Source organism: Xyrauchen texanus, chromosome 50 (assembly GCF_025860055.1).
Source record: "Xyrauchen texanus isolate HMW12.3.18 chromosome 50, RBS_HiC_50CHRs, whole genome shotgun sequence".
Taxonomy (NCBI): Eukaryota; Metazoa; Chordata; class Actinopteri; order Cypriniformes; family Catostomidae; genus Xyrauchen; species Xyrauchen texanus.
Window position 1 is genome coordinate 6,110,716 of NC_068325.1, and position 27,311 is coordinate 6,138,026.

A 27,311-nucleotide genomic window follows, 5' to 3' on the forward strand; every position below is an offset into this window, starting at 1 on the left:
TAACTTTGCTTTTAGCGCTGGCAGTGCCTATGTAATGATACTTCATCTCAAAGGTCTGGTAATCATAAAATGATGCTTCAAAAGATCAGCGGCTACAGGTTCAAAGTTAAAATTATTTGAATTTTAAGCAGATCGTCGACAGACCCACCACGGCCAGCCGCACCGGTCCCTCATCAGTGCCATGTATAATTTGTTTTGCCGTTTTGGTGATAGTTAAGACATGACATGCTTCAGTGGTAAATAAATCAAAAAGTACTTGATTTCTCTCAAGTGCCAACTGGGATTGTTTTGTACAACAAATAGTGTCAAGAGGTCCTTTTGCCATCACTTGATCACTTACACTTAATCTCGTTATTTTTACTTTATTTTCAAAATATTACTACCTTAGTCTTGTAATGTACAAAAAGGTCATTTGACTGTTGTTGAACTGCTTAGTATTGTAGTCTGACAAGCTACAGTTTTAAAGTAGCTTCCTCAACATTGCACTGTTGCAATTACAAGCTCAAGTAGTATGGCTTTAGTCAAGAGGAAGCACTTATGAATATCCAACTAAATGGCTGATTAAACAGACTGGTTTTGAGCTCTGAAACTCTGAAAATCCAATAACTCAGCCCCCAGCTCCAGTAAGTTTTTCCTGTGGTCTTTTTTGTCCCACTCTCCAATCTCTGTTGTATTTACACTGCCATTCTTGGGTATGCAAGTAATCCTTTGCCACTTCAGAACTTGGGATTGGAATGAGAAAGCAAGCCCAGGTAATTTTCGTCTGCCAGTATTCTCGGTCAGTGACCTTCACCCTGGCAAAAGTGGAGAAAACCAGCCTGGCGGTGGATTGACGAGATGAGAGCAGATAAAAGAGAAGTGGAAATAAAGGATAAATAACTCAAGTGTCTTGGTGGAGCATCTAATTAAATAAAAAAGGGCCTGTTTCAGGTTATTGCCTCTACTCATTAAGTACCTACCCAGTCCTTGTACTTTGAGCTTTGCTCAGAGTCTGAGATCACTGAACAAATTTAATTAGTCACCGATGCTCAGCTGGAATCTTTCACCAAAATTAGAAAAAAAATTATGAGTAGACCAGTGTTAGGTTTAAGCATTAAGGAAATTTGCTGAAATGTACATATGCTAGTCGCAGCAGTTGGATTAGTGGCCATGTGTTTAGCATTGTTCACTACTTTTATTATGTGCAAAACTACAGTTTTACTTATGGGTTTAAGTGCTCCACTTGAGATAGTTGAGTATGCTAGCCTCAACAGTTTTGAAATTATTAATATAGCTTATTTTAGCTGATGCTTTAAAAAAAAATAGCATTTAAATCTTCAGACACATACTGTATACTAGCAGCACTAGTTAAAACATTTCTAATTTAGGCCTGCGTAATCTAAATATGCACGCTAATCATCTATCTATATTTTACATCTGAGGGCCAAACAGTGGGGATTCCGACTGACCCCTGCTGAAAAATCCTTCTTAACCCAGCCTAAGGTGGTTTGCTGGTCTTAGTTGGTTTAGCTGTCTCCCAGCCAGGCCAAACTAGTGTTCCCCTTCTGTCACTCACTCAACGGTGTGTCGATGTAGTAACACCAGGGGTCGCTCTTGAGAGCCCAGAACACTTCCCATTCTTTGAGGAAAGGCCAATGAGAATTGGCAAGTGGAATTTGCATGCCACTCCTCCGGACATACGGTTATAAAAGGAGCTGAAATGCCCACTCCATTCAGATTTTCTCTTTGGAGCTGAGTGTTTGTATTATCAGCGAGCTGAATACTACTACTGTACTATTCACCTCTTAAGAAGTGTATGCTGTTGGATATACAGCACATTTCCAGTGGCTTTCTCTCCTTCTGCACGACAAGTGCAGATTTCGCCCCTGGGTGCTTCGACAGTGCTAAAACTGAGAGTCCCCCACCACAGGAAGCTGACACCCCCATCTCTCGGGCTGGCACGAGGACTCGGAAGGCTCCTAAGTGCCCCTGAGATGGACGACCCGTGTATGTCCGCTATGGAGCTGGTATCCAGAACTCTCCATCCCCCGCTGGAGGGCCGGGAGGTAAATCCTTTGTTTCCTTTTCTCTTTTGTTTGCCACATTGTCAAAAAGAGAGCAGTTTCCTCACTCCTTGGGTCGGTGTTCCTCACTCCATAATCAGTGTTCACAAATGCCGTTGTCACAGCGACCAGACACCGAGCACACGCAGCCAGGGCCCCGCGAACACGCCCATAGCCAATAGCACCTCTCTAGCAGACATCTGCAGGGCAGCAGGTTGGGCTACACCCAACACCTTTGTGAGATTTTACAATCTCCGGGTTGAGCCGGTTTTGTCCTGAGTTTTGTCAGGTATGAACAGGTAAAGTTTGGTAATACGGAACAGCTGGCCAGGTGTATTGCTTGCATATAGCGTCTTTCCCCTACTCTGAAGCCAAAATGTGCGCTTTTTGAGTTCACAAAGTCGTGGACCCTGGATGTCCTTCCTACCTAGCCTTATGGTTCGCAAACTCGGCGGAGAAGTTCGCAGCCAGCCCCACTATGGGGGTATAATATGCCCTGTACTGGGATAGGTGCTTCACATGTGCGATTACTCCGGTAACCCCTGTTATTTATATTCCGCAGTACAAGAACTACAACCATGCCTCTTCCATGTGTGGCTGCTGAGCCCATGTGTCGTATTGCCACATGTTGACCTCCCCTCTTGGGCAGGATGTGGTCTCCACTGGGTCTTTTACATTCTAATACTCTGTGGAGACAAAACATAGAGAGAAAAGGCCACGGCTGGCACAGCCTGCTCCTATGCTAGTTACTTTGTTAACCCCCTCAGGGACGTGGGGAACTACATGACGTCTTTTGGGGCGTCAAGGGAGGTTACATGCAGACTGATGCTCCTGCTATTACGCACGCAGCAGCTTGCTTGCACCATCATCAGCAGTTCACTTAACAAGGTTCAGCTGTTGTGGCGTTTTTCTATAGGGACCTCTAGTGTCACTACATCGACACAACGTTGAGTGAGTGATAGAAGGGGAACGTCTTGGTTACTGTCTTGTCTCTCTTTTCACAACACTGTACTAGCTGCTGAAATGGCCAGACCTTGTCTCGGCTCCTCAGCACAAAACCTGAAGGGAGTGGGCATTCCAGCTCCTTTTATACCCATATGTCCAGGGGAGTGGCATGCAAATGACACTCGCCAAGGGGTCTCAAGAGCGACCCCTAGTGTCACTACATCGACACAACGTCTCGTTCCCTCCATCGGGGAATAGAGGCACACCTGACAATCTTTCATGGCACACTAGTGTGCCGAGGCACAGTGGTTGGGAAACACTGCTCTGAACTTGTATGACAATAATCAAAAAATTGAATCACAACTTGACTGTGATCTGAGCTAACCCTGTAATTCTGATGCATGGAAGGGTCATTTAGGTGATGGCGCTAGCCACAAAGAAGTCTTTCTGGTTTCTCAATTGTAGGATAGATTTTCATTCGTGGGCATGTTGTTAGTGGTCTTGTGTTTAAATTTATAACTTATGATTGAATTTTGTTCAAATTACAATTTTATTTCTCGTGTTCCACTTTCTATGGCCGAGTGTGATACATTAACCTTAAACAACTTTGTAATTCCTTTCTACTTTAAAAAGAAAAAAGTGGAAAAAAGCTATTCTGATCTGAAAATTGTTAATTACAGGCCGCTCTTAAATGTACATGCTAATCAGCCATCTGAGTCGTTCTTTCTTTTTATGGCCAAACAATGGGGATTACATTAGAGGTCAGGATGGGCACACTTCACCCTCACCACATGGGCTATTCTCACGCACATCATAATCCATCTGATGACTGATTGAATCACGACTTGAGTATGATCTGCGCTAACCCTGTAATTCCACCACCAGGTTACTGGTGTAGTAATTTAAGTGGCGGCACAAGCCATAAAGAAGTCGTTCTGATGCTTCTCTTTTGTAGGAGACATCCTCACACAGGAAGCCCATCAGAGGCAAATTCTAAAGACATTAGCATAAAAAAGTCATTATCATATGCATTTAAACTAAGTAGTAGCTAAATATTTTTACAGTTTTTTTTCTGTTTTGTTTGAGCTATGCAGTGCATGATTAAGGTACATTAGTATGTTCATCTGATTGCTTGTTTTGTAGGAAACATTCTAACACAAGAAACACATCAGAGGCAAAATCAAAAGACAATACAACTGTTGTTTGCAGTATTTGTGCTAAGTAGCTAGCTAAATGTTTAGATTGTGGTATGTGTGGTAAACATCTGTTTCTTTTTACATTAATATTAAGGTTTGTTTTAGCTCTATGCGGTGCATGATAAGGTTATGTTCATTGAGCAAAATGCTAAAAAGAACTTTAGGTGGCAGCTCTTCGCCAGTAGTGGTAAATATCCGGCAAACCTTTGGCGTCAATGGCCAATTTGCTGCAATTTGTCGCAAAGCTTATTTGCATGTGAAAATGATCAGTGTTGAATTTACCATGAACTCTCGATTTTTGTAAGGGTAGCCAAAGAAGAAGTCTTTCTGATTTGTACACAAAATCCAGCCACCCATCAGAGGTGAAAAAAAAATGCAAATAGGATGAAATTTAGACAAACACAAATATTGAACATGCAAAAACAACAAACCTGTGGTTAGCATTAGCAATTAAGCTAAGTAAAGGTTTTAGATTTTACTAGTTAAACATGTGTGCAGTTTTGTTCTGCTTTTAAAACTAATCCAGTGCATGGCAAGGGTGTGTTTGTTAAGGAAAATGTCCACTCAGTAAATTAGTTGGTGGAACTGCATGAAGTGACATAGCTGTTGCTCTTTTGAAGGACAAATTCAAACAAGAAACCAACAAACCCAAATAGGATGATACTCTGATAAACACATTTAATATGAATAAGCAAAGGCAATACAACTGTTGTTAGCATTAGCATTTAAGTAGCTAGCTAATTCTTAAGGTTTTATGTGGTAAACATCCCTTTCTTTTTACAGTTTTATTCAGGTTTTGTTTTGCTTTATGCAGTGCATGATAAGACTGCATTCATTAAGCAAATGTCCTTAGTTACCGGTAGTCTGTAGTCTGTAAAGGCAGCAGAGGTCATTTCGAGCGCAGACAATCAATAGTATCTGATCCACAGAAAAAAAATAAGAAACAAAAAACTATGGTGTTTTAATTTAGAATGATATTATATTTACCCTGTAATCTAGTCCATTTATTTATGTCATATAGCTGCAGTAGATCTTGACAATGCCATTTAAAGAACTTAAATTCAAATGTTTGGTGTCCTGCATTTGAATATTACCCAGCATTCTGCTCTCACTGTCCTTGTGTAAACAGCAACTCAGATTCAATGCTTTTGAAAGCAGCTCTTGGTCACTGATCTGTGGTCAGGAGTATGTTTGCTCCTTCTCTTCTTTTAGGTGTGGTTTGTGTTTTCTTTTAATTGGCAACAATGGTCAATTTGCTGCGAGTTTGATGCAAAGCTCATTTGCATGTGAAAAAAGTTTGTGGCAAATTTGCCATGAACTCTCGATTTTCGTAAGGAGAACATGTCAAGTCAAGTCAATTTTATTTGTATAGCGCCTTTCACAACACACATTGTTTCAAAGCAGCTTTACAGAGATCAGGCATTAACAGACTATTAATGTTGATGAATCATCATTGTGTAATTAGATAAAATATGATTGTTAATCGTGTTTAAAAATAAGTAATTCAATAATAATTGTATTAATAACCCCAGTGAGCAATGTGACTCACTGTGGCAAGGAACACAAAACTCCATAAGATGTTGATTAATGGAGAAAAATAACCTTGAGAGAAACCAGACTCACTGTGGGGGCCAGTTCCCCTCTGGCTAACATCATGAATATAATGTAAATATTACTTACTTATAGTTAAAGTCATCATTAAACATCGATTTTGTTTGAAATGTAAGATTAATGACCAATGTCTTTGAAGTCCATCCTGAATTAACTGCAGAAGTTCACATAGATGCAATTGTCCTTGTTAATTGGCTGATGAAGGCTTTTGTTGGCAATTGATGGTCTATGTATTCCATTTTAAGAGCGTAGTCCATAAATAGACAGAGGGGATGCAGGCAGAGATCAGGGATGTGAAACGCATTTCAACCTGGCCGGTAATTTCAGTGAGGTTCGATGTAGTCCATCCTAAATCCAAGGTTCAGGCAATGGCATATGATGTATCCCATGTCTTATGGTTGGAGTTGGCCTCAGTCCATCCTCTGAAGTCCATCCTAACAGACTGAAGTGATTTTTGGCTGGCACCGGCTGCATTTAGTCATCATCATTCAGCGACACGTAAGCAGTGCCGTCCAACACGAAGCAGGAATGGTGCTGGATCCAGCCGGTTCTGGTGACCTCAGGACAGGAGTCCCGAGGTTGAGACAGGGAAACAAATAAAATAATATAAGCATAGATGCCACTAAATTTATTGCAGAGTTATAAATCATGATCGATGTTTTTGGTTCCTGGTTCCAGCAGACCCAACCAAAGCAGCCTAATTGTGGGTTAAAGGATAAATCAGGTGTATGCCTGGCTAAATAGATGAGTCTTTAGTCTAGACTTAAACTGAGGGAGTGTGTCTGCATCTCGAACAGTGTTAGGGAGACTATTCCATAGTTTAGCAGCCAAATATGAAAAGGATCTACCTCCTTTTGTGGATTTTGATATTCTAGGAACTATTAACAGGCCAGAATTTTGCGATCGTAATGAACGCATGTAGATATAGCTCCTGTACAAGGTACAAACAAACCCTCAGTTTGGTCATTTTAAATGTGGGAATCTCTTTCTGTTTGTGTTGTGCAGCTTTTAACAGTTCCATTCTCTTCTTGGCTCTTCCTGTGTGCATCACTGCACATTTGCCACTTGTGGTGTTGAGGTGTCGTCAGAAGCATGTTGAATTCCCTCTCTAGCCGAACAGTCCATTTTCTTTTGCCGAGTTGTTTTCAGACCTGTCACATAAATCTCTGACGACCCACGCCCCTCGGCGGCCAAGGTCACCAATGCTGTTTAGCTGTCAGTCATTCAGCAGCACTGCTTTTACAAAGCAAACGTCTCCCTGCACTGCGCACTCAGCACTCTGTGGAGACCAAGAGAGAAGGACGTAAAGAAATGAAGTGAGAGAGTAAATACTATCACTGCAACAAAAGTACTGTCACTTCAGTGTGTGCTTAAAGTCAACCCACATAAACTCTCAGTTAAAGGGATAGTTCACCCAAAAATCACAATTGCAAAAAATAAAGTCATAATTGTGAGTTTAAACTATTCATTGCAATTGCAACTTTAGATTATACTTATGAGACAAAAACTCGAAATGTGGTTTATATCACGCAATTGCGATAAGTCAAAATTGCGTGATATAAAATAAACACAAAATTGACAGATATAACGTAACAGTTGTCAGAAATCAAGTCACAAAGAAATAAAGTACAAATTAGATAAATAAAATCACAATTGATAGGCAAGCTGCTATAACGCTACAAATTTGCCGCAAGTTTGCTGCATAGCTCATTTGCTTTTGAAATTAAAGGTGGCGAATTTGCTTAAAATTCCTTAAACAATTCTCCTTCTGTGTTCCAAATAACAAAATAATAGCGTGCATCATGGTGAATAAATAATGGCAGAATTCATTTTTTTCTTAAAATCCCTCCAACACCCTAAGCAACACTGTAATTATGCTAACACACCTGAAGTCTTTTAAAGTATAATCACTCTCTACTCCCTGATAACATTGCATTATCTTTTCCTCAGGGTCTTGTGATTGCATTTATTGACCTTTAAGTTGTTGCAGCTGTCAGCGAGGAAATTGACTCGGAAAAGATAGCAATCAGAAAATCCGCCTATCATGAGAAATTTATCCCTAACACACACCCTCTTGCAGTTTACCAGAGCCTCTTACGGCATCAGTTGCGGAGATGCCAAGGCACTAGCAATTATCATAACAAAACGTAATAATGTATGATTGTGATGCAAGAAATCAGTGTAAATCGAGTCTGTCTGCTTTGTACTCAAGCAAGCACACTTCAGAGTGGAGAACTCGGGTTCTTTGGAGAGCTCTTGAACGCCCCTGCTACCCCACTCAGCATAATTATAGTGATCACGAGCGCAGAATGAGTGATGGAAGGAGAGGGAGGGATAGACATGCGGATGGATGGAGTGGGTGGAGGGAGGAAAGGCAAAACTACATGATCTTGTTTTGTCTGTGCAATGGCAAGGCCCTGTCAAAGCTGAGGCATGTTGCACCTCTACACTCTGCCGAATTTAAATAGAGACTGTGTGTGGTGATGTGACTACCGCTGCAAGCTATACTTAAAGAAAAGTAGAAAATAAGACAAAAAAAATTGCGGTGTAAGTCTTAAAGTTCAGTTGCAAAATGCACTACAGTGCTCCTTGCAACACTGAGAATATAACGCATACTTGCGTTGTGTTATGAACTGAGGTCTGTCACGTTTTGGAGCAAAACACAAAAACTGAGCTTGTGAAGTTGGCGTCTGCATTCACGTACTTGTGTAGACTATGTTTAGGCCTAAATTACGATGATAAATTGTAGGATATGGCTCCTTTAAATAACTAAGGCATGTAAAAAAATGCCACACAATGCAGTAATAAAATGCCCAAGTGTTCATCAAGGCTCTAGTGATCATTAGGGTCTGTCTGGGGCACTGGTGGTTTCCTGTAACAGTGCTTGTATTCATGGAATGCACCATTATGAATGTTGACGGGTGAAGGGGGGATACAGTGAACTGACACATTAGCGTGTACGGCCTTGACTGGTAGGGTGTGTATTTGAGCTACGCGTTAAACACGGAGAAAGAGAGAGAGAGAGAGAGAGAGAGAGAGAGAGCGAGATACAGACCAATGCAAATAGCAGCGCTCTGCTGTGACCCAACACGCCTGGCTGCATACAGATGCTTTGAATAAATCCTGAGTTTGTGTTCATATTCAAAGACTCCCAGCATGAGGGCAGGTGCCTCTATGTCAATGCAAGAGAAAGTATTGATCTCACGCTGTACTCTGAAATGCACTCAGATCTCGGCCATTTGGGAGAACTAGCTCATTGCATGCGGTCAATATCAAGTTACATGTGCGAAAAAGCTAAGGACACACAAGGTAGTCTGGTATTTCTCAGTGTTAATAAATGATCAAATGGGCTCAAATCAAATATTTATCTATTTTAATCATTTTAGTCATAGCTGCAAGCAGCAGTTATGGGGCCAAGAACACTAAGGACATGTACGGAAGTGTCACTTGACTTTAAGTAAAGCAGCATACAAAACATAGATAGAATTGCTCAAATTAAAATACAATTAATTATAACTTTTGAACAATAGGTGGCACAGTCACCAAGTTTGCTTAGTAAGGTCGGGTGTGGTCGTTATGACACACACAAAGAAGCCTCAGATGCTCTTTGGCGACCATTTTGTCTATCGAAAAGCTTTTGATAGCTTTTTGTTGTGGGTGTCCCTTGATGATACATGACAAATTCCGTGCAAATCAGACTTACAGCCTAGGAGTAGTTAAAAAAAGGAGGTTTTCAATTCAAAATAGCGGATAGGAATTATGGCCGACCATGGCAAATTTGATATCAGCATATGCAGCATTACCCAGGGAATCTAAAGAGAGCAGTGACAGGACAAAAGTCCAAAATAATCAAACGTTAAAAGCAGTTTGTTTATTTCATTATAACTTTTATCCACAAGGTGCCGCTGCCCCAAATCTTTGTAGGTACCATCAAGGCATATTGCTGATGATGCATACAGAGTTTCGTAACGACATGACAATGTGCTTGTAAAATACAGCATTTTACGGCAAAATTAAAAATGGCCGACCCCCAAAATGGCCGACATAGGAAAATTGGCTATCATTCGACTTGTTATGCCACAAGGAATCTAAAGAGACCAGCCTAATAATTTTAGGCCAAACTATTCAGAAGTTATAAAAAAAATAGCCATTTTTTCATATCTCCTGACCACTAGGTAACACTGTGCCAAAACGATGCAGGTACCCTGAAGACATGATGGCTATGATACTGTATGTACCAAGTTTTGTGTTAATATGCCAAAGAGTTACAAAGATATATGTTCACATCCATTTTTGCATGCTCACTGTCAAATTTGTTGGAGCGCTATTCAAAAACGTTTTGTTCCCTGTGTCTCTAGATGATACACAACACATTTCATGCAAATCGGACATACAGTCTAGGAGTTAAAAAAAGGAGGTTTTTCAGAAAATTCCAAATGGCGGAAAATCTAGTCGGGCAGAAATTTAAACTGTGGTATGCAAACATGAGATTATGTTTAGGCTTAAAATTGTGGTAACATTGTTATCAAACCTATAATTCCCTTTGATTTTTTCCTGTAGGTTCAGGGATTAAAGTGAGGACTGGTTAGGATGTTTGTGTGACAGGAATGTTGTTCCAGGACCAACATGGACCAAGATAGAACATATCCTAATTCTTAGCGAAATCACGGTGACTACAGGTGTAAACCACTAGGCACCATCTCTCTCTCTCTTTCCTCGCTCTGTCTCTTCTTCTAATTGGTTGGTGGATCGCCTTGAGGGAAGTAAAAAATGAGACAGGTGCAAGTAAAGGTCACTTTGCACTAATGACATGCACGCACACACCAGTATCACCACTACCTGTGGACATGACTATCCAAATAACACACTGTCAAACGCCTTCACACCCAGTGTTCTTTCCGATTCCTCTTATGTGACTCTGCTTAGCTTTATAGATTTATGACCTACATTTTTGGTGCCCCAACTGATTTTGAAGACATGTTGAAATCTTGGATGGCTTATGATGTTATCTAAACAAACACATCCACACTTGTAATTGAGTTTTCAACAGCTGCAACAACGGTGGGTTTAGAGAGCGCACAGAGGCTGGATTTTTGGGTGGCAAGCAGATGTTGTATTGTTTGCTATTAGAAGTCATTATCATGCTGCCATAGCATTTCCTCTATTATTCCACATGAATGTCACATTAGAGCCAAGAACTTATTTAAATCACCTTGAAGAATTTAAAAAACTTGCCAATCAGTTTTTAAATTCTAGCAAATTTCTCGACATTTAGAAGCTGATGGAAATCTGGTACGCTAAGAAGGCTTGATTGCAATTTTGGTCTGATCCTTCTTTCTTTCTAACCTCCCTCCCTTCCTTTCTTCCTTCATTCCTCTCTTCCTCCCTCCCTCCCTCCCGTCTTTCCTTTCCTCCTTCCATTTTTTTCTTTCTAACTTTCCTTCATTCCTTCCAATTTTTTTCTTTCTAACCTCCATCCCTCATTCCTTCCTTTATTCTCTCCTTCCTTCTTTACCCCCTCCCTCCTATCCTTTTTTCCTTCCAATTTTTTCTTTCTAACCTTCCTTCCTTCATTCATTCCTTTCTTCCAATTTTTTACTTTCTAACCTTCCTTCATTCCTTCCTTCCAAATTTCCTTTCTTCCTCCCTCATTCCTTTCTTTCTTCTTTCCTTCCTTCCTCCCTCCCTCCCTCCCTCCCTTCATTCTTGCCTCCCTCCCTCCTATCTTGACTTTCCTCCTTCCATTTTTTTCTTTCTAACCTTCCTTCCATCTTTTTTCCTTTATTCCTTCCTTCTTTCCTTCCTTCCTCCTTCCTTCATTCCTCCCTCCCTCCTATCCTATTTTCCTTCCTTCCAATTTGTTTTCTTTGTACCCATCCTTCCTTCTTTCCTGGCTATTTATGATAAAAAATAAACTACTTCTGATATTTGCTGTTTTGTATGTTTCCAATGACAATTTCACTACATTTCTTAATAGGGCATGATGTGTTTCTTTCAGAGAGGTATGGCGTACACAAAACCAGCAATTTCCTCTAACCAAAAAAAACACTCAGCAGGAACCATTTCAGTGAGAACTTTTCTTCCGGTTGTACCTTCTTCTTTGTGCTAGTGGCTAAATTGGTGATACTGGCTGTGGTTTGCGATCTGTATGCTGCTGTAACAAAACACCACATTGTCATCATTCAGCTGCTGAGGCATTGTTGAATCTGTGTCACGTCACAGATGTGCGTGTCCTTGCTTAACAACTGAATACTTCGCATATAAAAACAGATGACATGGCTCATCACAGATCTACTAATTTACCGCTGGGAGACACACAGACTCCTGTCAAGTCAAACAAATGCTGGCACGCCTCCACAGTATTTGGTTATGTCATCTCTCCACTCCTCTTAAAAATGTTTTTGGTCATTTGAGTAGTAGCACCAAGTGTAGTGGGCTGTTCTTGTGACATTCCCAGATCCTCTTCTCTCTCTCTACTATGCATGATTTCCCGACCTCTGTTTACTGTCTCTTTAAATAAATTGCCCAAAAGTGGCACAGAATAAAACTGAAAAGTTAAGCATTACAATAGGTTGTTGACATTGTATATTTGTTGTCTTGTCGTTTCAGAAAGGTAAGTGGAAGGAGAGAGTCCTGACTCCCCCCCATCCTCCCCGCCCATTCCATCATCCGTAGAGCATCTTTCATGCGTCTCCCTGGGCTTGACTCCCACGTCAGGATGAATTGTGAGCAGGATTTTGGAGATGGAGGCATGAACGTCACTCTAACGCTCCGACTGCTCATGCATGGCAAGGTAAACACACTCACAAGCAAGCGTTCAACTTTTAAATAGCTAATACAGTGAGAGATGACACTGAATATTTATGGGGAAAGGAATTCTACCTGTATATTTCAAAATATGTTCACACAAATTAAGAGTAAAACTGCAGATTATCAGTTGATTAACAATTACTTTTCACCCTGTTCCTCACATACTGCTATCTTATGACATCTAAACACTTACTAATGCATGACTTGTAAAGCAATACATTTTAACGCTTGCATTAAATAATCAACTACATTTGCGAGCTTGTTCAAACTTGATCAAATTACACAGTAGCTCAATTGATAAAGCATTTCACTTGTAAAAGACCAGGTGTCCTGAAGAGCATTGGAGTTTACACATTGGTCGAAAGTGTCAAAGTAGCACCACAAAACGACGTTGCTTCAGCAATTATATTTTTCATTTCAGGTTTGCTTCCTATGACACAACTAGTTAGGTTTAGGCAGGGGCGTTTCTAGAGACTCTGGGGGCCCCAAGCAGAAGGGACCTTGTGACCCCCCCCAAACCCCCGAAATGACCGCCCTGACTAAAAGCTGACGAAATGCCGCTCTAAAACGACAAACATTTTGACAGCAAGCTCATAGCATGGGGGCACCTTCAGGGGGGTTCAGGACGTGTCATTGCTGTGTCTTGTGCCATCAAATAATTTAAGGGGGTTCTGTGGTCCAATGTAATCACCCATCCTTGAGGGGGCCCCCTTCCTGCTCGGGGCCCCAGGCAATTGCCAGGTTTGCCTACTCAGTTGCAACGTCTCTGGGTTTAGGTTTAAGGTTTAGGGTTGGGTGGTTGGTTTTGTTGATTTGAAACTCAATAGAGCATTAACCTTAAAAACCTCATCTGTTTTGGAGAACATTTTACTTTGTATGTAAAACCTAATGAAAAAAAAGCCTAATTTAAAGTGGGTCCATCCGTATGTATTGTAAAATTGGTGCATGTTCTATTTTTTTATAATATTATTTCTTGCATTCATTTAATAAATAAAAAAAAATTGATAAATTAAATAAATGTTGAAAACACGCCTTGATCATTTTTTAACTAGAATTGTATTGTTTTGTTGTTACTGGTCGAAATGATGGATCTACTGATTATAAAGCAATTTTAATAAACTTCAGAACAAATACATTTGATTATATCAAGATATATATATATATATATATATATATATATATACTGTATATTAAATAACATTAAAAAGCTGACAGAAATATATACCCAGTCCTAAATCAGATATTATAGCCAAAGTTGATAGTAAACAACTGGTAGTTAATAGCACTGCTATGCCATCAGCTTGTCAACATGTGCTTTTAATTGTGAGCTGAACTGCCAATGACGGATTTCATCCCACTTGCCGATAAATTCTTAAGCTTTCACATGTGCATGCCAGTAAAAATGAAGTCGTTAAAAACAGTCATGAAAAACCCACAGAGACATAATGAACTGTTAATATACTGCCACATTGATATGATTTATGTGCCAATTTACGTTAATTCTCCATCACCATCAACAGATTGCAATTTGATGTTTTCAAAGACACTTTCACTGATGATAAACACAGACATCATTCACATTAGAGCGATGCCTGTCATTCTTTGCAGCTCTTGGGATCTTTATCTCTTTACATAAAGCTCAAAAGACATATCCTTACTGAAAACTTTTCTGGAAACTGATGTCACAGGGTAATACAACAGGGTAATATGACATCATCTTTCAGACTTTTTTCTCCAGATGTAACACTTCACAAATCAAAAATTACCCAACAATCATTCCTAAAATGTGCATTGCATTTTTCAAGCCCATGAAGTCATGAAATATGACTGTTTTACTTTCTTAAACATTATTATTGTGAACGATAAATTGGTGTATGTTATTCCAAAGGAAAAAAAATGTTCATTCTTATTAATATATAACATCTTGCTTTGCCTCTCAACTTTCAACCCCTCCCCTCCAAAGACCACATTTTATAAAAATCCCTACCACTATTTGGAAAGCCACGTACATGGAAAATCAGAGTGATACAAACAGTGAAGCATCCCAGTGCTGATAGACTGTATATCAGCACTCTTGTAAATCCGCATGTCGAATCAGATTTACGACCGTTACGAACTGCGTTTTTGTTCATACTTAAGGTGCTGTCAGCAGTTTCGGCCATTTTACAAACTTTCGCCATTTTGCTAACATGCCTTCTTTCCAGAACCCCACTCTCCCAAAGACATGTCAGCAATCCCGAATGCGCAAAAGGATTGGATAGGTTTCTGATTGGCTAAAAATTTCCGCTGACTCGTCTTTGCTGATTACAGAATCTAGGGCTGTTACAGAGACATATGTGATTTCACAAGACACCTATTTCAATTATATCTAACAGTTAATAGAGACATTTTATGCATGCGATTCAAAAACTAAAATGCACATACTGTTATAGTTAATAGAGAGGGAATGCTGCAGGCCTGCAGGGTCCTGGTTTATTATGGATCCAAAATCCACTGACAGATGACTGGGGATTGCACTCGCTACACAATAAGCTGATATTTGCTATGTCTTTTCTCTTTTCACAGGAGGTTGGCAGCATCATTGGCAAGGTGAGTGAATCTTTGTTCCTGTTGAGATCTGTTGGATGCGTCTTGAGTTTGTGTCCTGATGTATTGTTGTTATTAGGTTTCATTTGTTCTCTGTATTAGATTGTTCAAAGTGCCATCTCATATACGTTACAAAAATTCAAATTCTGTAATTGTTTACTCACCCTGTCATGTCGCTCCAAACCCATATGACTTTCTTTCTTACGAACAGAAGACCTTGGCTGCTCTTTTCCATGTAAGGAAAGTAAATAGGGACTGCACTGATGAAAAAAACTAAAAACTTTCTAGTAAAATGTCTAAACATCCTAAAAGGGGAAAAGAGTAGCTGCATTTACTTGAGCAGCAAAACAAAATAAGATATTTTGTCATGTTTTCAGAGATATTTAACCAAATTTTGTACCTGTAATGCTTATAACAAGAACAAATCTATTTAAGTACAATGCAAGTGAATGGGTCCAATTTTTAGAGGGTTTAAAGGCATTCACTCCCATTCTCTGCTTTTGAAGTTTACCCTGCAATTGTTTACTTCCACATTGCAAAACCCGGGAGTAAGAATAGGGTCCTGGACCTTACTCCATTTTGTGTCAGTGTGCCATTTTTGTAGTCCATATCAGTGGAGGGAAAGATTATCAGTGAATTTAGAACTGCATTTCAGGTCTGTTATGATACTTTTATGATATTTTATTCTTTCTTTTATGATACTTTTAATGTAATTTTGTTTTTCTATTTTTTTTCACAAGAAAATATTATATTGTAATTTATTATAATATTATTAGGGTCCAAGCACTGAAAGTGCAGATACCCTATTGTTCTTGCAAGGATTATTAGGGCCCAAGCACTGAAATTGCGAATGCCCTATTGTTCTTTAAAGGATTCTTCTTCTTTTCAAGGTTTTCGGTACTTTTGGGGTACTTAACATGCGTGAAAAATTTACACACACATCAGTGTTGTCGGCCATTAGGGCTGGGCAAAAGTTAACACATGGGCGTGGCTGGGGAGCTCTGTAATGCCAACTTTTAACTAAAGTGGTGGGGTCAGTTTCTTCTGCAGTCACCAAAGTTGCTACATATATTGTTCTTATCAAGCCAGAAAAAATGTCACTAGCTCCACCCAAACAGGAAGTCAACCATTTTGGATTAAATGTGAATATTTTGAAAATTGCAGGCCCTTAACTTTTAAATACTCCTCCTAGTAGATTAATGTGACTGGCACCACATTTTTTGCAATATCATGCCAATACATTGTAGACGCTTTTTGTAGACATTTTTTATATCTTGAAGGGTGTTTTATGTTTACATGAATTGCTTCAAAATTGTTTAGAATAATGTCAACCACCAAATGCATGTGTCCACCTTGCATTGTTTTCCGAAAGCCACAGGGAAGACATGGATCCATGGTGCTTGGGCCCGTCATTACTGCTTGCCGCTACATTTATTATTATTATTATTATTATCATTGTACAACTGTTATTTACAAATATATATATATATATATATATATATATATATATATATATATATATACCAGATGAAGCTAAATTTGTACTAAATTTTCTTACCAGATGAAGCTAAATTTGTAGGCTACATTAACTGCGGAATATGTTGTTAACTGTGGTTTCTCCTGGTATTTCTGATATTAAAATCTGCTTGAAACAGGCAGGAGGTGTCATGCAAATTGTGAAATGTCAAAAAATACAAATAAAATTAATATAGCCTACAAACAGGTGAAAGTCCTGTAAATAATTCAGGATTATTAATAATAATAATAATGTTACATTTATAAAGCAGAGGTAGCACATGTTTAAAGAAGAAGAAAAAAAATACGAGACATGTTTAATTTTCATGTTTCATATTCTAAATAGATACATACTCTATGGAGCATTTAAACCTTTATAGAGGTTTTTAAATTTTTTCGGAAATAAAGTATTAACCAAACAATTACGTAAATCGCTGATGTGGATATAAATGTGGTCAAATTTAAAAGACGGATTGACAGGCTCCGACGTGAAAAGAAGAATGTATTTATTAATTTCCTTTTGTTTGTTTTTTGCAGTGTGCTTTGGTCAAGCTCAAAAAATCACCTTAAAAGTTCTGTGAGAGTAGTACATGTCACTTATGTGCTGTATTCCAAGTCCTCTGAAGCCATATGATACATTTTGTAATGAACAGACTGAAATTTACAAGGTTATTTACAAATTTCACAGACTTTGACACGCTTCCACATTTTACATTGTATTATATCAGTATCACATATCAGTAGAGGGACAGATTATCAGTGAATTAAGAACTACATTTCAGGTCTGTTATGATACTTTTATGGTACATTTTATAATATTTTATTCTGTCTTTTATGATACATCTATCATGCTTGTGTTTTCATTTTGGAGCTTGACAGTCCCCTTTGACTTTCATTAAATTGAAAGAACTTACTCTTGAAAAAGTCATCTTTTGTGTTTCATGATAGAAATAAATTTGTATGGGATTGGAGTAACTTGAGTGTGAGTAAATAATAACGGAAATTTCCTTTAAAAAAACAGAATCCCAGATTTTAAAAATCAACAGTACGTTTAGCTACAAGAGATGATGTTCCAATTGGCTTGTTAAATGCGATGAGTCATACATCAAACGTATTAATGATCTGGATGTATTAGGTTGTTAAATCCTACAGCTACCACTGTTTATCCCTAGAGCAAGTGCAATTGTCCAAACATGGCACAATCTCTCAGAGAGACCCAATGTAGATGTCACAATGATTTGTAAACAGTATGTCAGATAGTGATGAGATGATTTTATGTTATTTCTTCCAGCATTGGCCAACTCTAGGCCCTGGAGCTACAAAAACACACACACACACACACACACACACACACACACACACACACACACACACACACACACACAGATGTTGGCATTTTCTTGGCTGCAAATAAATCTCTTGTGACGTAAAGGCGCTCTCTTCAGAACCGGCCTGCTAATAGGTCTCTGGGCCTTTTCCAGATTTGAGGCCCCAGTATGCTCAGAACAACAGCCAGATAGAAGAATGCAAACTGTGCTTCAGCTCCACAGGGTCTCCAATGCTACAAATATGCCTTTATGAACACATCCTAAAGCAATAGCCACACTTACAAAGGTTTCAACATGCACAAAAAGAAATAAACATAAATAAAGTGTTCAATTTCCTTGTCCTTAAGTGGTTTCTCAAATTTGCATATCTAAACAACAAAGCAAGAGTATGTTTAGTGTACTTCAGAGTAACATTCCTTAATCAAAGTGTAACATTCCTTAATCAAAAAGAAGATAAAAAGCCCTCTCATCTGTTTGATACATTGATTTATGCCACAGTTTCAGCAGACTAATTAGAATATTTTGCTCTCTCATCGTAATCATATGCAGCTCTCCCAAGGCTTTTGAATGACATTTATGGAATAATGACCCAATAATGCTTGATCACGTTCCGATTAGCTCATTTTAGCTAAATGACACTCTGCTGTGGTTTTGACATCCCCTGTTGTCTTGGGTTTTCTCAGAAGCACAGTCAAATGAACAAAGAGATATGGTGTATATCTCCACACAATGAAATCAATACACAGATGCTTTGTTTCCTTGACATAGATTAAACACAGACTAAGACTAAATCTGTGCTGTTACTGGGGGTTCTCCATCACAAAATCTCCATTAGAGATATTTTTGGTAGAGGGGCGTGACCTTGAATTTATTAGTAATGCATCTTCAGGAGAAAGCAATGAAGTTGAATAGTAAATCATAAGCAAAACAGACCTCAGACAGAGTGAGCAACATATTACATTTGACTTGATCGGAAATGAGACGTCGAAGAGTGGAGATACAATCAGTTCAATGGGCTTCGTTTATGAAATATCAGCTGAACTAATTTCTCAAACTGTTTGTAGAACCATTCTTAATTTGAAGTAGTTTCTTCATTTGTAACAGCGTTCGTGCATAAAAGCATTCTTACGCTAAATTGCTTCAAACGTGATTCATGAATTTATTTTGGTTGTGTAAAATCATGATTAGATTTGTAAAATCCGCTTTATGTAAATCTTGCATTTGCGTTTAAGGATTTAGTTCTGCTCGTGTTTCATGTTTCGATCGTAAATTATTCTTGCGTAAATTGTTGCATATGCATTCAATGATTTTGTTCTGCTCGTGTTTTATAATTCAATCGTAAAATCTTGGTAATTTTTTGAGTATACGATTCATAAATTAGTTCTGCTTGTGTTTCATGCTTCGATCGTAAATTATTGTTGCGGAAATTGTTGCATATGCATTCATTGATTTTGTTCTGCTTGTGTTTAACGATTCAATCATAAAATCTCGTTAAGTTTTTGAGTATACGATTCATAAATTAGTTCTGCTTGTTCATGATTCGATCGTGAAATATTCTTGTGGAAATTGTTGCATATGCATTCATTGATTTGGTTCTGCTTGTGTTTAACGATTCAATCATAAAATCTCGTTAAGTTTTTGAGTATACGATTCATAAATTAGTTCTGCTTGTTCATGATTCGATCGTGAAATATTCTTGCGGAAATTGTTGCATATGCATTTATTGATTTTGTTCTGCTTGTGTTTCACAATTCAATCATAAAATCTTGGTAAATTTTTTAGTATACAATTCACAAATTTGTTCTGCATGTTCATGATTCGATCGTGAAATATTTCTTACATATTGTCACGATCCCCTGTTGTCTGCCCCGTGTTTCACTTGTCACCTGTTTTAAACTACACTTCCCATAGTTCCCTGCCCTCATCACTGCCAGCAGTCACTCATTGTTCTCACCTGTGTCTCGTTTGATCATGATTATCCTTGTGTACTTAAGCCCCGTTGTTTGTTCAGTCTTGGTCGGTCGTTGAATGTAGATGTTTGAATGTGTTTGTTCATATGGGAAGTGTAGTTTAAAACAGGTGACAAGTGAAACACGGGGCAGACAACAGGGGGTCGTGACATATATTGTTGCATACATGATTCATGAAGATGTTCTGTTCATGATTCATGCTTTGATCGTCAAATTATTTTTACGTAAATTGTTGCATATGCAATTTATAAATTCATTTTGCTCATGTTTCATGCTTCGATCATAAAATTATTTTCATGTAAATAGTTTCATAAGCGATTCATGAATTAATACTGTTCGAGTTTCACAATTCTATCATCAAACCATTGTGATGTAAAGTGTTGTGTACACGATTCGTTAATTCTTTCTGCTCGTGTTTCATGATTAGATAGTAAAACATTTCTTCCATAAAATGAGTATGATTCATTAATATATTCTGCTTGAGTTTCATGCTTCGATACTTAAATATATATTTATGTAAATTGTTGCTTATGTGATTCATGAATTCGTCTTTCATAATTCGATCATCAAATCTTTCCTATTTAAAGTGTTGGGTATATGATTCACCTTAAATTCATACACCTTCAATTAATTAGTTCTGCTTGTGGTTTATGCTTCGATCATAATACTGTTCTTACGTAAATTGTTGCATATGCGATTCATGAATTCTTTCCGATTGTGTTTCATGAAACGTTCATTAAACCATTCTTACTTAAAGCACTGCTTATGCCAAACACAAGTTTGAACTTGTGTTTCAGGAATTGTTTGTAAAACCATTATTGTACAAATTGTTGTAATCTTGAATTTCATGAATAAAGCCCACTTAATGGACTGTACTTCCATCCCTCATGACCTCGTTTTTGCTCAAATCAATTTTAATATGTCATTTACTCTTACTAAAGTCTATACTCCACACAGAAGATTGACAGAATTATACAACACAACTTGCTCAGGACCGCAGAAAATGGAAATGTTCACACATCATCATATTATAATTCCTGCAATATTACCAGTCAACCGATTATTTAATCAGCATCTGCAAATCGTGTTAATTTTTAAAGATCTTAGTTGCATGAAAATGCCTATTGCTGTTAGATATATGAGATGGGTGGTATCAAAAATGTCTCATCTGGAATAAAAATGTCCTTAATAAATTAAAACAACTCAGGCCTATTTCACCTCTTATGACACATCCAGTCATCCTTTTGAACCATCTAAACACAATGACATGTCAGTCAACCCTGAAAAAGCAGGTATTTGAATCTGCACTCATGTCTGTGCAGCCTGCGTTAACTCCTGTGTCTGAGATAAAAAGACACTATCTTAGACTATCTGCTGTAAGTGATTCATGGACTATTGATTCCCTAGTCAGTCCAATTGCATGTCTTTGATTGGGAAACTGGTTCCCCTGAGGCCTATACAAGCAGATGCCATATTGGAGAATTTACATTTATTTGAGTTATCTGTTTAACTAGTTAAACTCAATTTATCCTCGACTATAAGGACATCGTGAAAGACTGTCTTTGGGGAAAAACATATCAAGTGAACCAATAGGACAAAAGAAGATAAGTTGGTTATGATCTTCTTCTTTTTCCCTCAACAGAAAGGAGATACTGTGAAAAGAATACGAGAGGAGGTAAGCTACATGCTAAATACTTAACTGTTGTCTTACTCAGTGTCCCAGCATGCATCATAAAGGCAGAGCAGACAGTGATCCTTAAAAGCTAGCATGATGCTATGCCACATGAATTTAATGATTTATGTGGTTTCAAGCTGGCGGAAAGACACCAAGCCATCCTTATTTCCCACATTTATAGCAAAAATATTTTTCTCTTAAAAATCTTGTTTTTCAGTAAAAATATCTTAATATCTTTTAAAAAATTAAGTAAATAAAGATTTATTTATTTAAAAAAATTTGGCAGTGTAACGTCTATGCCAATATTGCCACCAAACAGAAGTGCAGAAAAATAACAATTTTTAAACAGGCTTGTCAAACGCTTCCCTGTCTGCAATTGGTCGAAACAAAAAATAGGTTTAGGTTGGTTGAGCCAATGTTGCTGTGTAGGGCTGGTTGGGATGCTCAAATTAACAGATAATAAGACTTGTTTTCAGAGAATATATCTTTCAGAGAACATTCCCTATCTGTCACTCACTCGACATTGTGTCGATGTAGTGAAACTAGGGGTCAAACTTGGGAGCCCTAAACACTCAACGACTGGCTGATTCTAGCTCACTCTCGAGATCCTTGTGTGCGCAAGACCTGATGCTCAGACACATCAGCCGGTTGGGGTTGTTTCCAAACAGAGGATTGTCCACTGGATTGTGGATGCCATTCTCATTTCTCATTCTCATTGGCCTGAGGTGTATCAGAGGTGTTTGGGGCTCCCTAGTGTCACTACATCAGCACAACGTCTTGTTCCCTCCATCAGGGAATGGAGGTTACATCAGTAACCAAGACATTTTTAATTACTAACTGGCAAATTGTGTTATTTTTATATGCAAATAGTGTTGGTTTATATGACTTGTTTTCTCTGATTGGGTACGTATATTAATTTATTTTGTATATTGCTTCACTTTTGTTTTGTTTGAAAGTAAATATCGGTGTCATACAACTTCAGGCCTCTAGTGGCCAGTACGTGGTGTCTTTCATTTTGTGGCATCATGATGAAGGCCTGTTTGGGCCAATACGCGTTGGTGCCTTTATAATATGTAGCCCTCACAAAAACTCCAACAAGAGTGCCTAGATGTGGATTTTTGTTTCCACTTTTTTTTTTGTGTGTGTTATTCTTGCTTTTGAGCATTGCTAAAACATTATCTTTGCTATATTCCTTTTTAAATAAATCTATCTTGAATAAAATAAAAAATGATTGAAAACAAGACAAATATAAATCTTGAAATAGTGTTGAGGACATGAATGTGCATATTTAAATTAAGCCTTTCATCTCATTAGTTCATTTATTAGTGTTTCCGGCAGTGACTGTTTCATTAGTCTCAACAAACACATGAATTTTTTTTATATTATATTTCCAAGGTAGTTGCTATTAACAGTGGCTGTTGGATAAAGATTGAAGTGGGTTACCAAGGACAGAGACCAATGCCCGTGTGAGCATATCCCTCCAAGCATATAAAATAGGTCTTCCTTTACACTGATGATTAGTAGAAATCCCTCACAAGCTAAACAAACCACACATTGTCTCTCTTTCACATTCTCTCCCTCACCGTTGGCTGATGTTTATTTTTGTTGTCTTCCTAACAATTTAAAATGTCAAAAAAGCTGTGTTATTTCACCCTAATTAACGATTTGTGGAGTGGCAAATGTGAACACAAGTCTGCACAAGTTGCCTTTTCTAGTGCATTAATAGGGATACCGCAAGGTTCACTCCTGGGCCTTTCATGATGTCAAAAAAATAATAAATGTTCATCTGCTATTAATATTTGATGGAGCTTAAGGGTTAGTCCAACCAAATAGGAAAATTCTGTTGTCATTTACTTACCCTCATGTTGTTCCGAACCCATATGACTTTCTTTTATCCATGGAACACAAAAGGAAATGTTTTGAAGAATGTTCACACCAGAAGCTGCCAAGCTCCCAAAACAACAAAAAAGCACCATAAAAGTAAACTATATTACTTGTGTGGTAAATTCCAAATATTTGGAGTGTGTATTGTGTATTGTGAAGTTGTGTGGAAAAGAGCACTTTAAACATTCTTCAAAATATCTCCTTTGGTGTGCCAAGAAAAAAAAGAAGAAGAAAGGCATACGGGTTTGGAACGACATGAGAGTGAGTAAAACATAAATTATAATATTTAGATAACCTATTCCTTTAAAATGTTCACAGCCTTGAATGAAATCGTTAACGATATTTAGTTTGTTTGCTCACTAGCAACAGACCGTGCATCAAAATGTTTTAGCACTCTGGCATGTTTATTAGTGCCTAAATTTAGTAATGACATCACAAATTAGAGCTTCAATACCTTATGATGTCAACTCTCAGTTAAGGTGTTTGTATTGCCGTGTGTGCGTTCATAATTGATGGAGAAATTAGTTTAAGTGAAGCAAACAAACCAGTCAACATCTCTGCTGGAGACATGCATACACATGGAGAACACACATACATACCCAATAAACTCACAGAGATGCATGCACACACTTTCATTAACTACGATTAGATTAATACATGTACAGTATATACACATGACGTCACACGTAAAATTAGATTACACATTGTCTCTCATTTATGCTGGTTCTCTACACACTCACATACAAACGTTTACTTCGCTATCTAAATGGGGACATGCCATTGGCCTATATTGCTTTTAAAGCTAATTTAAATAATTAAAGTATAACTTTAATCCACAGTCCAGAGATGGGGGGAGTTAGTCATTAGGTGATGGAGCACAGTCGGTGCTGAATCAGCTGATCAGTGGGAGAGCAAGATAAGGGGAAGCCAGAGGTGCTGGTTCGAGAGAGACGCACGCGGCCACGCTGCATTTTTGTTGGGTTTAATTTTCAATAAAATTTTATGTTTACTGTTCACCTTCTCCTTGCCCGTCCTTTATGTGTTGCAGTTAAATGCTTGTTTCAGGGACTCGTCACATGACTGCTCTAGAGGAAAATCCCCCACAGGGAATTCCTTGAGGGCGGGGACCTCCCCACTTGCGTCATCTTGAGCAGACCAGATGTAGACGGCCCTGGCACCGTTTCTCCAGCCATAGTATCGCACGTCCATACTGAGACATAATTTCACAGGACCCATCCACACAAATTTCCCTTAATACATTTTTTAAATCAGTCCAATTCATCCCCAAAATCAGCGGATGGGTGAGGCGGGAATTAACCGTGGCTTCCACTCTATGTTTTCTCCCCCTGAATAGTATCTTAATGGTAAACACCAGATACGTTTGAATATCCCGTGCAAAGCTGGATATGTATCGCCCTGGGTACTCACCGGTATCCGATATATCCCAGCTCAATCGGGGGCAGCCTGTGGATCATTGGGAATCCAGACCAGAGTGCCCACCTCCATTATGGGGCAATGGTCTTGGAACAGAACAGACAGTCAACAGACTTGCTCAGGCCCCTCTCCTACACTCATGGGGACTTGCCAACCTGGGAGGGATAGCGGAGAGAGAAGATGACCTCTCTATGCGGGGAGGAAACCTGAATTTCGGACTGCCCAGCCTCCTGTGGGCAGGAACGGGATGGAAAGAGGAGAGGCGGAAGCAGGGTTTGGGGGTAGGAGAGAGAGAGAGACTCTGGGTCACTGCTACCTGGAAACGCTGCCATGTAGTCCTCGGCCAGCTGGATCGCTTCCTCCAGCGACGTTGGCACTGGACCCACTCAGCCATCCCACAGGGCAGCTGGGTGACAGTACCACTTTGTCTATGATGTTCTGGCGCTGCGGGGTTCCCCCGCCAGTAACCATTTCCGGCAGGCATGGTTGTGTGAAGGCGAACGGGCATCCGTGTTTGCCCAGCTTCAGGGCGCTGAAGTGCTGCCGGCTCTGTTCGGGGGTCCTGACAACCTGTTGCAGAATGGTTCTCTTCAAGTTGGCATAAACGAGGAGGTTGGCTGCAGGGAGCTGTTGGACCGCAAGCTGCGCTTAGTGGTAACAGTTCAGGCGGCCATTCCCACACCTCGGCTGTCTTCTCGAAAAGATTGAGTTATGCTCTGGGATCATCCGCTGGCACTATTTTGATGAGGTTGACCGGTTCGACAGCCGGGGTTGCTCCAGGGCTGTAGGAGCAACCGCCTCATGTCTGACCAGGCTCCGGAATGCCTTTCGGTCCTCCGCTTGGGCCTGGAGCAGGAGTTGGAAATGCTGCTCCTGCTCCAGCTTGATGAGGGAATGGTGTTGGGTCTGCTGGATGCCGGTGAAGGTCTTGATCACCTCGCCCAGTGGTGAGGACAGCGTGGCTGCGTGCGTCTCTCTCTCGTGAACTGACACCTCCAGCTCGTCACCACCAGCTGATTTGCCTGATTCAGTGCCAGACGTGTATGCTCAGAGCCTGGCCCTGCCCTCATCCTTGTCACACGCTTCTATCTGCCTACTCAGGCCGGTGAAACCCCTGGCATGACACACTCCCCTGTGGTCTTTCCCTGCCTTTCTGGAGCCCTGGGAGAGATGAGGGGAGGGAAAGATCGAGGCAGAGTGAGAGAGAGAGAGATAGAGAGAAAAATTTGCTTGCTTGCTCCCAGATGCACTGTTGCCCGGTCCTCAACTACTCCTCCACCCTCTGGTGGATGCCAGCTCGTTCCTCCCCTGGCAGACGGCAGAGGGTCCTCCGGCCCCTGGCAGATGGAACTGCTCCTCCCCTTCTTCAGTGGATGGCAGTGGTTCCTCCAGCTCTCGGCGGCCAGCAGCGACCCCTCCATCACCAGGCAGTGGGTTTCCCGGGTTTCAGCACCACTATAAAAGTTATAAGACGGACAAGGAGGAGATGAGAACTGGCTGAACATTCAACATAGAGTTTAAAACTTTAAACAACATAAAACATAAGGACACACATGCAGCATGGCCGTGTACAACTCTCTCTCGAACTGGTGCCTCCAGCTTGTCTTTATCCCCCTCCCGGCTGATTAGCCCGATTCAGGGCCGGCTGTGTGTCTTCACAGCCCGGCCCCACCCTCCTCCTTGTCACATGTTTTTAAAGAAATCTTACAAAAGTTAGTGCTGGTTTATTCTTAAAACAAACACAAAAAAAATGCCAATGGGGTAAGAAAATGAAACTGGTTTCCCTTTGAATTAAGTTTATTTTTTTGTACCTCATTGGCTAAAAAGTAGTTTTTTCTTGTTTGCAGCATAAACCTCTTCAATTCTGTTAGAGTTATGTTTAAAAACAAAAATCAAAACAAATCCAATTTTAGTTCATTGAAAAAATACAAAAATCCCAATTAAACAAGATGCATTTACTTGAGAAGCAAAAGAACAACATAACATATCATTCTTTTCAGATAAATCTAACAAAATGTAGTAAAAACAAAACATTGCCAATGGGTAAGAAAATAATCTCCTTTTCCTTTTTAATTATGTTTATTTTTCTGACAAAGCCACATTAAGGTTGCCATCTATTGTCTATTTCTGAATATCTATTGCTACTTTAGCACCGATTGACTGTTTCTTTTGTCCTATCTTCCCATCCATACAGAGCAGTGCACGCATCAATATCTCAGAAGGCTCGTGCCCAGAGAGAATCATCACCATCACAGGCGCCACAGAGTGTGTGCTTAGAGCCTTCACTATGATCACAATCAAACTGGAGGAGGTAA

The 27,311-nt window shown here is 39.4% G+C and overlaps 1 protein-coding gene across 3 annotated transcripts in view; it reads left to right on the forward strand.

The window, feature by feature from the left end:
* Window positions 1–27,311, forward strand: part of LOC127641204 (poly(rC)-binding protein 4-like) — a 108,398-nt gene that overhangs the window by 36,172 nt on the left and 44,915 nt on the right. For all 3 annotated transcript variants that reach the window (XM_052124024.1, XM_052124025.1, XM_052124026.1), the window contains exons 2-5: window positions 12,404–12,587; window positions 15,170–15,193; window positions 21,646–21,678; window positions 27,191–27,307. In XM_052124024.1, coding sequence (XP_051979984.1) covers window positions 12,480–12,587; window positions 15,170–15,193; window positions 21,646–21,678; window positions 27,191–27,307 — 282 coding nt within the window. In that variant the 5' untranslated portion in view covers window positions 12,404–12,479. The remainder of the gene's footprint in view (window positions 1–12,403; window positions 12,588–15,169; window positions 15,194–21,645; window positions 21,679–27,190; window positions 27,308–27,311) is intronic.